At 55.5% G+C, this 10,657-nt stretch overlaps 1 protein-coding gene across 1 annotated transcript; it reads right to left on the bottom strand.

The window, feature by feature from the left end:
- Positions 1 to 3,567: 3,567 nt before the first annotated feature.
- Positions 3,568 to 5,409, bottom strand: LBRM_34_0410 (conserved hypothetical protein; the record flags this gene model as incomplete). The annotated part of the gene is made up of 1 exon (XM_001568105.1): positions 3,568 to 5,409. The coding sequence occupies one exon, from the start codon at positions 5,407 to 5,409 to the stop codon at positions 3,568 to 3,570; it is 1,842 nt and encodes a 613-aa protein (XP_001568155.1).
- Positions 5,410 to 10,657: the final 5,248 nt, after the last annotated feature.

Raw genomic sequence — 10,657 nt, 5'->3', positions numbered from 1 at the left:
ACGCCTCGAGACCGTACACGGTGCTTGAATCCGGGGAGGATTACTTGGCGGAGGCGGCGTGGGTGACCTGTGTGTGGCGCCCTTCGGTACGTCAGCGGCAGTTGGCGTCGCGGAGGCGCTAGCGCTGTACCCACGGTCGGCAGCGGTCGACCCATTGCGGTCGCCTCCACTGATGTCCATGCGTTGCACTGTCGTGCGCGGCGAGCGATGCGGAGAGCCACACGACGGACCGGCAGCGCCAGCTGGTACTGTCGACGACGATGAAACCGCCGCCGAGACGCCACCAACAACTCCTGCGCCGTTCATGCCAACTTCAGCGGTGATCGGCGCAGTAGTACACTCCCGGTCACTGCGCACGGACGGACCAAACGACATCTGGGAGAGTCTTTGACCGAGAGGTGGGGGCCACTAAATACAGAATGAGGCACGGAGCAGAAGTATGGGAAAAATAGGCCGAGACGCAGAGGCCAAGTGAGCAAAGAAGGTGTGAAGCGAGGAAGCGATGAAGGCGAAAGAGAACAGCCAAATAATAAATTTTAAAAAAGCAACTAACCCCAGGAAAACCACCTCCACACACACACACACACACACGCACACACACACTTTCACTGGCAAACACGCAGAGAAGCGCAAACAAAAGGAAAAAGAGAGGCGGAAGCGAGCAAAGGGGGTGAGAAATAGTGCCGCGGCCGCGCAGAGAGAGAGAGAGAGAGACCGCCGCTGAAACAAAAGGGGAAGGGGGAAAAGAACAGTGCAAACGTGCCTCCGTACACCGTCTTCCTCTTGTTTTCCCGCGCGAGTGAGTACAACTCTACGCTCGACAAGAAAACGAAGGTTAGATGCGCTTAGCTCGAGAAGCAGCAAATCGAAGCTCACAGGAGAGAGATGGAGAGAGGGTAAGTTCAGCACCGAGAGTCGAGATGTGCCAATCAATGTGTAGCAGTAGAAACTATAGTATGCAGCAGCAGGGAAGCGGAGGAGGGCACTTATAGCGGCAGCCGAGCGTGCAACAGTATGGGCGTGTGTCGTGCTTATTTCGACGCTTCTGCCTGTCGCCCTCTCTCTGTTTGTTTGTTTTTTCTTCTGTGTGTGTGTTGAAACGGGAGGAGCAACAAGTGGGCAGGTCAGAGAGAGGGGGGGGGAGGGGGATAAGGAAGATAAAAGCAAAAGCACAAGAAGAGCGGTCGACTGTTTGAGTCTCCTCCTCTCTGGCGCTCTTGCAGTGAAAGTGAGGAGGGCACAAACAAACGGGTGAAACTACGCGGTGGTGTTGCTGAGGTCGATGATGATTCGGTTTTGTGAGCCGGTGAGTGGGTTAGTGGATGTGGGAGGGGGAGAAAAAAAATGCATCCATGCACAGAGGGACGTAGCCGCGTCGAGGGAGGGAGTGGAGGGGGGAACCCGGGCACCCGGCCGCAAGTATGGCACAGAAAGGTGGAGAGGAGGAGGATTCGAGACAGAGTGAACGCAGTGGATGAACACGACGTCACACTGCGTGTTGGGGTGGTGCACGATGAGTTTAAGGGTAGCGCGCACTACGAAAGGAGAAAGCAAGCCACCACACAGCAGTGCCGTCCTTTAACAGAGACAAGGATACGAAAACACCGACGCTCCACCGCCTTTACCGGTAGACCTCGTTGTTTCAAGCGCTTCAGCTTTAGACTGCACGTCTCTGTCTTTTTACTGTATCGGGTGTGATTAATACTGCTCCTGCTGGTGCCCTCGACTGCTGTCGTGAGCCATCGAAACAAACACACAAAAAAGAGAGCGACGAGGACCACACCCAGGCACACGCACAGCGAGTAACGCATATGCGCACATACACGACAGAGGTGAAACCTTGCAAAGCTAACGACACAAAGAACAACAGAGTCTGAGCAGATCGACTGCACCAAACATTACACACGGACGCAGGTGCGCCACGTACACGGCCACGCCACGCTCAACTAAACACATCAGTGGCATCTATGGACAAATACTCTCCTTCTTAATCCCATTTTCCCTCCACGGATTATAACCCCAATGCGGGAGAACACCTCAGCGCGTGGCATCGCAGGGCCCTGTAAACCTCACTCTCGGTGAAGGAGCCAAGCAGCCTCCCTATCCCTGCCAATCCCGAACCACTTCTGGCGATCGCAGGGCAACGTACCTAAAACATGAAAAAGTCAGCAGTTTGCCGCTGCTGATGCCAGCGGTCGGATCCCTCGATGGCGTTTCGTCGGAGTAACAGTTGACTGTGAACACACTTGTGCCATCCATGTAATAGGCGGGGTGCCAGTGTGACCCGAATGCACCTCACCCGGCCCTTGCTGCACACTGGTGTGAAGAACCTGAACCACCCCGAGAGATGCACCGGTTGGCGGCCGGCATAATGAGAACGACTGGGAGGCGACCTGCAAGGCGGGTGAGTAGAGTTCGAGACAGAGGCTGTGCTCAGGTGACTGAGCCGATGCATTGCTGTAACGCGTGCCTACCGCTGCTTGGGCACCACGCGATGGAGCCTGTGGGGCAAGCCGGGTCAGGTAGAGTTTAGCTCATGTTTTATGGCAGAATAGACGCATTGACACGAAGAAAAACTAGCCACACTCATCTCCTTCATCTCTACCGTTTTGGTCTTCCTGTGAGTATGGGTGGGTGTGGGGGAGGGAGGGAGAGCGTTGGCTCTTCCTCTGAGAACTCACCTGTTTCTCTTCTCCTGCCGCTGCCACAGGTGCAGCAGCGCAATCACCCAAACATGCACACACACACACACACACACACACACACACACACACACGCAGTGAAAAATGCGCCGAACATGTCAAAGGCGAAGGAGCGAGGAAGACACGGAGAGGGTCTGAAGTTTTTCAGTCTAAACAACCCGTTGTGGCACCTACACACATGTACACGTGCAAACACCGCGCGCTTACGTACGCATACATTCCCCTTCCCGGTCGCCGCTGCCGTTGTATTCTTCTCTGCACTTCGTCTATGCAGTCCTGGCCGCTCAAACAGAGCAGAACAAGCCAAAAGGCGAAGAATGGACGAAACAATGCCGAGTGCAAACCGAGCACAGCGGCACGCCGATCCGTCACAGGGTCAGAAGCACGGCGGAGGTGGAGGGAGGGGTGGGGTCATGACACAAAGCTGCAACAACCACTGGCAGGCAAACAGACAAACACAAAAAAAAGAAAACGAGAAAAAAGCCAGACTGGAGTAAAAAGGGGAAAATCAACGAGATGGGGCGGGGGCCATCTACGCTGTGCATATGCATATGTGTGGGTACGCGGGGTCTAGCCTTGGTCGCTGATTAAAGAAGCGTAATTTTGGTGTCTGCAATGTCGAGTGTCCCACCGCATCAACCAAGTGGCGCGCGCGTGGCTGTGAGTGTGCGTGGATGAGATCTATAATCAGAAAACAACAGCAGAAAAACGCACATGCGTGAAATGAGCTAGAAAAGTGCCCATAAACACTCCTGAAGAGGCCATGTGAGAAAGAGACGGTTAAACGGGAGAGGACAAGTACGGCAGTAGCCGCGTGCCAAGCAGCAGCAGCAGCGGCTATGGCGCCCGTCACTGATCCCATCCATCAGAAGTCTTCATCAAAGCTCAGCGATTGGCTGTGCTTAGAGATGAAGGTGCTAACAAGACGTCTGTTGGAGTTCTGCAGACGGCCCAGTTCTGCTTTAGAGAAGGCTTCCTGGATGGCACGGGCGTAGTCAGACTGCGAGGCGCCGCCGCTGTTGTTGCAACTAGCAGCGCTGCTCCGCTGGCACTGTACTCTCTCGTAGCACTTCATGAGCACCTCGTTGTCCAGGACGACAAAAGTGGGGATAATCTCCACCTTGAAATAGTCGTAGATCGGCTTGGCCAAGTCCATGTCCGCCTTCAGGGTGCACACGACACTCGGCGGCAGATCCTCGCGCATGAGCTGCGGCATCTCGCGTACGAAGCGCATGCAGGGCGGACACCACGACGCACCGAGGTACAGCACCGTACGGGACTTGTCGCCGGTGCCTCTGGCGGCAAACGACGGCGCGACAGTGCGGACGAGGGTGCGGAAAAGATGCTCCATCGTGAAGACAGGGCGGAACAGCGTCAATGAGTGCACCTGGTCCACCCCAGTCGCTTCCTTCACCACCAGCGGCCCACCCTCTGTAGAAAGGCGGTCGCAAAAGAGCTCAGCTTGGGTTGGCGGAGGCTGGGAGGAGTAGGTCTGCGGCGGGCCCGGTGGGTACTCCTCGCGTGGGGCACCGGCGGCGCGCCAAACAATCATGGCAGGGAACAGTAAGGGCTCCTTGCCAACGACACCAGCACCGCCGTCGCTGTTCCCATGAGCACGCTGCTGTTGGGAAGCTTGGGGGTTCAGTATGGTATCCACCGCCAGCATCTGGTGCACCTTATCGCTGATGATATCGCTAGCGTGGTGGAGGTGAACGGAGAGAGAGGAGACGCTGGAGACCTCGTCGAGTGTGAGGGCGCCACTGACGGATACCGATGCGTGAGGGAGGCGCTCCTTCTCCGCGATGGCGCTGGTCTCCGCCGCGGCCGCTGTCGACACCGCCATCGGGTGGACCGTCAGCACTAGCTCCTCCTCGTTCTCGTCTTCGCTGTCGTGCGTCGTAGCTTGGGTGACGCCAGCGGCGGGCGCGGCGGTGCCGCCCTCACGCCGCACACGCCCGCTTGCGTCGGGGCTGTTCGTACAGCCATCAGCGCCCAGACGTTTTTCTGGGGTCACCTCGTAGTCCTGCGGCGGCAACTTCGCCAGGTTCAGCGTGAACACGCGCATCTGCGACAGCTCCGCCGTCGCTCCGTTAATTAGCGAGCGCAGGGACGTCTCGTCAAAATACAGCAGCAGCATTACCGTCTCCCCCGGCTTGAGTCGCAGGCTGGGGTGCGCATTATCCTTTGCGGACGCTGTGTTTCTGCTGCCCACGAGTGTCTGCAGCTGGCCGAGACTGCGCAGTGTGGTGATTGCGCCGTTTGTCGTGATGGGGAGCGGCCGAGAAGCTACGCCGCCGGCTATGGTGGAGGTAGCCCTCAGAGTAGACCCCATCGGCGTGCGCGTCAAGCGCCACGTGTCGCTGCTGCACTGCCGTGCGACTGGGGAAGATAGGAGGTCATCATTCGCATCTTCATCCTTGCCGTTCCCATCGTCATCGCTGTTGTAGCGACTCCTCGACGAGTTCGTCAGTGAGACTTCCTCGGGAGAGGCACCGTTCACCGCCTCCACTGCAGAAGTGCCAATCTGCTTGGACGGGAGTGAAGTACAGTGCACGTCCGTTGGCGCAGGATTGACTTCTACGATGTGGGGAACGTAGGTGCTGTTGTCACTGTTGTCTTCACACTCAAGAGACGCTGAAGGGCTGTCAATCTTCAGCCGCTTCACTGCCCGCTCCTGCTCTGTCAAAGTAGTTCCAAAGCCGAGCATGGGTCGGCTTCACTGGGCCACGTGCAAACCGAAGCACAGCCAGCTCTACCTCACTTGGGATTTTTTAAGTGTGGCACAAGACGCTACGAGTGACAACAACAGAAAAATAAAAACGATACAAAGGAAGCCCGCTAGAGCAAAACACCACCGGTGACACGAATTGGTGCAACGGTGAGCGTCGACACCACCTGCGACTGTGTCGGTGTGTCTTCTATGCGTGGACGAGTCGACTAACGCGCAGGGCGGCGCCAGTGCCTAAGGCAGACCGCCGAAAGAAGAGAAAAGAAGGGAAAGAGGCTATAGTGGAGCGAGTGGTAGAAGGCAGATGAAGTAGAGTGGAGAAGTGTGCTGGTCAGCGAGTGGGTGGGCGCAGAGAGCGCACCACGTAGGACGCTGCCGTTATACGGACTGCTAAGGGGGTGGGTAAGTCGTCAAGAAGTGTGCTGATGCGTGGAGGAGGAAGAGGGGTGCGGCAAGAGAGAGAGAGTGCGGGGATGGGTGAGTCTGTGCAGATCTCTAGTGAAGTGGATGTATGCGGGATGGGAAGAAAAACGAAAACCAACGCGTCGGCACGCGTCCCTCTCTGTGGGTGTATGTGTGGAGTGCGGTGAGGGGGAAGGTCGTGACAACTCTCGCGCAGGCTCAGTACGCTGTCTATGGGCTTTGGTGTGCGGGTGTGCGTATGGGGGAGGGGGGAGTGGCAGAGCAGTGGCACGTCTTCCCTTCTACATTAAGGCACTGCGTATCGTGTGAAAGCGAGAAAGATGTGTGAGAAGCCAAGAAGAAAAAGAGAGAAACTTTCGAGGTGAAAGGGAAAGGGGGGGGGTGCAGAGATCGCTGAATACAGAGGAGCTCAACGATCCAGTGACGCCTCCGTGTACACACGCACACGCATGTGTATGCACAGATTTGCTTGCACTGGCCTTGTGGCTTGATGCTCTCCAGCGGCTCAGCCTACGAAGAAAAAAATGTGAGCAACAGAGGAGGAAAACAAGGAGAGAGCGGAGGAGATACCCCGCGCAAGTGATAGTGTGGAGGTACAAAATGACGACAGAGAAAAGAGAAAGAGTTCTCGGAAAGCAAAGCGCAAAGCTAAAGGAAATGGAGTTGGGTTTGCAAGTCCTCTTGTTTCGCTCCTGCTGTAAGTGCCGTTGCTGATGCTGCTTTTCTCTATCTCTTCGTTGCAAATCTGCAGGGAAAAAGAGGGGGAGTGAATGACGCGTTTGTGTGAGTGCTGCAATGAGTGCGTGTGCACAAGAGAGAGGCGCAGCAGCGGCAGCGAGGACAACCGAATAGGGCACATGTTGGCACACAGGCGCAGTCGTTGAAAAGACGGATATAAGACAAAATAAGGGGAGGAGAGGCCGAAGATAAAGGGAGAGTGACAGCGCAGAAGACGAGAGGTGAACGTGTGCAGGTATGCGTAGGTGAGTGTGACTGAAGGTAGGTACGGCAGTGGTCACGACAACATAACACGACTACCCCCCACCTACCCCCCCCTCCACACACACACACACACATCAACCGGCCCTCCTCTCAGACAAGCGGTGGGCAGGCATCTCCACCACTCGCCTTCGCTTTCGTTGTGATGCATCTCAGCATACCTACAGGCGATAGCACACAACCGCGTGGTGAGCAGACGCAGAAAAAGAGTCGAGCGCGCGGCACCGAAAACGGCCCATGACGCTGCACACGTGCCGCCACCCAAGACGCGCGCAGTCACTTCTGACCGCAAACCAGCCCTGCCTTTCTTCACGGAGGCAAGGACTAGAGAACGCCTAGTGCGTTGGCGACCGTCACTCTCCTCACAAGCACGTGCTACGGTGCGACTCCCCACTCTTGAGTCAAAGGGGACCGGGATGCAAATTCCATGTGATCTAGCAACTGTCTCCACTTTTCTTTTTTTTTCCCTGTTGTGCTTTAATGACTCTGCGTGCATACACATATTCGCACCACCTCAAGTCACCCTCCTCCCTAAGACGCAAACCCAAAAAGAAGGAGCGAGAAAAACGTAAGCCTATGGGTGTGCTCCTCAACGCCGCCGGTGGCGCTGCTACAGCAGTTTCACGATGATGTTGCCGTGTGTAGCTAATTTCCCGTGTGTGCGTGTATATGTGTTGCAGGTTCATATTGGCAGTCATATTCCATCGGCGAAGGTGGTTCCTGTAGTTTGGTTGGGCTCGTGTTTTACAAGTAAAGAGCAAACAAGGAGGAGTAAAAAATGAAGTCCGGAAGAAACGTCTCATAATGTTCCCTCTGTTTGTTTGTTCGGCGCGGTCGTGTGGCTCCGCCACTGTCGAGGAGGCGGTGCTCGTCATCGCTGCGGCCTCCTTCCCTTACCCGTGTTCCGTTCGTGTGCTTCCGGTATTTCATTCTGTGTTCCCGTGTCTTCCTTCGTTTCTTTGCTTGTGAATGCAAAGAAGTAGTGTGCGTGCGTGTGCGTGACGGTGAATACATGTGTGGGTCTGTATGCTGCTGCTGTTGTGGGTGTTCCGGAGACCGTGTACGATTCTGAGTGTCGAGGAAAACGTATAGTGGAGAGACTGAATGTGTCTTCTTGACCTGCCCCCACGCCAGATTTACCTCTTCGAAAAATAAATAAATAAAATGTCTCAGCTGAGATGCCAGCAGACAACGTCATTGCAACGTCGTCTTGTCCCCCCTCTCTCTCCCACTCCCGCCATACGCGCCTCTCACATCCACTCAGCATCTTCTGTGGTCCGTTTGTTGGCGTGAAGAGGGCCGCAAAGAAATGCACACGCACACACAGACGGGAGAGAAGCGAGCCGAGGATCACGAAACACAAAGCACACGAGGAGAGAGAGAGAGGCACAATGCGCGTCCACCGGCCCCCCCCCACGTACGCATACGCATACACGTGAAAACGCCAACAACAAAAAATGGAAACATAAAGCGCAAAAGATCACACAAGAGCGTCACACATCCCATAGCACTCACGTGCACACAGGCACACAGTGGGAGAGAAGAGGAGGCCAAGCCACAGACAAAGAGAGAGAGAGGAGGAGGAGGTGGTGGTGGTGGGTAAAACAGAGAAGGGCAGAGAGGGCGACGGTCACAGAAACAGGCTTTGCAGACACATACATTACACACTCACACGTGTGAAAGACGCATGGCGGTGGTGGAGAGAGGAAAATGAAAGAAAAAGAAGAAGAGAGAACGCATAAACATGCACGCACACACACACGTATAGAGTGAGAGGGGGGAGAAAGCGATGGAGAAGGGCGAAGGGTGATCGCACACAGACGTGGGAAAAGAGATTTGAAAAAGCGACGAATGCCTTCATTGTAACACCTTCAGAGGTGAATCGCTAGCGGTGCGCGCAGCTTTTTGCGACCTTCAAAGGAAAGAAAAAGGGAGAAGAGAAAAACATGCAGACTTCCTCCACGGCACACGCGCGTATCATTCAGTGCCTTTTCATTCATATATATATTTTTTCCGTTGCCTCTTCGTTTCGCTCCTGCACGCTCCCTCTTTAGTTACGCCTGCCTCTCTCTGAGGTTTGCTTTGCTTCCTCTACTTCTTTGCGAGTTCTCACGTGCCCCTGTAGGTATGGACTTCCCTGCTACTCCTATGCTGTAACGTCTCTCCACTTTCAGCTAATTCAAAACCTGCACACACGACAGTAAGCATGTGTGTGTGTGTGTGTGCATTTGTGCATTTGTGCCTGTGTGCTCAATCTCCCCGGTAGAAATACCCTCAATGCAGTGGGCATTTGGAACTACGTGTGCCACCGCTTTGCATGCGCTGCTGCAGAGGTGCGGCCGAGCCCTGTATCCTCCGCAAACGGTGACGCAACACAGAGAGAGAGAGAGAGCACAAGAACAGCAACGGCAAGACCGAGAAGGCGGGAGAGTGATGGGATACAGAAAGGAAAATGAAAGAGGAAAAGCACACCAGCGGGTCTCAAGCAGCGCACGCCCCACACTTACACATAGAGGACACACAAGACTGAGAGTACATCGCCAACAGCAAAAGAGGAAATGCGAGAGCGAGAAAGATAAAACCAAGGAATACCTAGGAGGGGCGAAGGGAGAAGAAAGGGAGGTGGCTGTGTGGTGGCAGTGGTAAAGGGGTAAGTGGATGGTGCGCGTGAGTGCGTGAAGGAAGAGAAGGGAGGAGTTAGAGGTCAGGCGGAGAGAGACACACACACAAAGAAAAAGACCCGCCAGAGAGAGAGAGAGAGAGACTTTAGAGAAACAAAAGGTAAGAGGTAGGGTAGGTAGAGAAGAGGAGACACGGGACTAACCAGAAACGGGCAAGAGGTGGGAGAGGAGGAAGAGAAGAGAAAGCCACACGGGGCAATACCCACATCCTCCGGTGGGGCAGCTCACTTCCACATCAAACTCGACACGCGTGAGAGGGTGGGGGAGAGGAGGAGGCGTTTGGTCGCACAGGAGTGCGGCTATCGGATAAAGGTTCGCACATGCACAGAGAGACGCATACGCAGGGGCGCCCCCTACATGTATTTTACTGCACTTCAGGGACTGGCAGTCCTTGTCCACATTCGCCCCAGTAAAGCCTTAAGAGCGCACTGGTGCTTCCCGCATTGCACATGAACTCGGCCTTACCCTTCGTCCCTCTACCTGCAGTGCGACCCAGAGCGCGCACAACCGTGCGTCGCTTACCGGCTCGTTGTCTGAGCAAAACGCGCCGAGCCGAGACGGCTTCGGCGACCTCTAAGTTCGCGATAGTGACGTACGTATGGTGCAGGGAGAAAAGGACCGCGATGCTGATGAGCCGGCACGGGAGGGAATAGAGAAAGAAAGACGGAGGAGAAGGGTACGGCAGGGTTCGTTGGCGCCGTGCATTCTGCGCGCGCAGCAGGGTCAGTGATCTTTTCTTTTCCTCTCGCTACGCCTGTAGATGATGGCAGCAATCCAGGGTGGCGGCCCTTCTGATCAAGTGTCCCTCGACTCGCCTCATCGTTGCTGCGGCTGTGGCGTCGCGCCGCTCGCCCTCTCCCCCTCCCATTGCGTGCCATCCACCTCCCAGAATTAGATCTGCTCTCCATTCTTCCACCCCCACGCTCTCTACGCCCCTCCTCCTCTTTCCGATATTCCGATTCATGTCTAGGGCGATACTTGGCGCCTGTCGTCGATACGTATATCCCTGTGGGTGTGTGCGGGGCGCGTGTCGGTGTAGGAGAGGACTGAGTTCTGGTGTAATATCGTCTTCGCCACGTTTTACGCCGCGTACAACTCGGGGTCGATATCAGCGCGCTGACGGG

This window comes from Leishmania braziliensis, chromosome 35 (genome assembly GCF_000002845.2).
Source record: "Leishmania braziliensis MHOM/BR/75/M2904 complete genome, chromosome 35".
NCBI lineage: Eukaryota > Euglenozoa > Kinetoplastea > Trypanosomatida > Trypanosomatidae > Leishmania > Leishmania braziliensis.
Note: the sequence above shows the minus strand (reverse complement) of the source record. Positions and strands in the feature narration are given on the sequence as shown.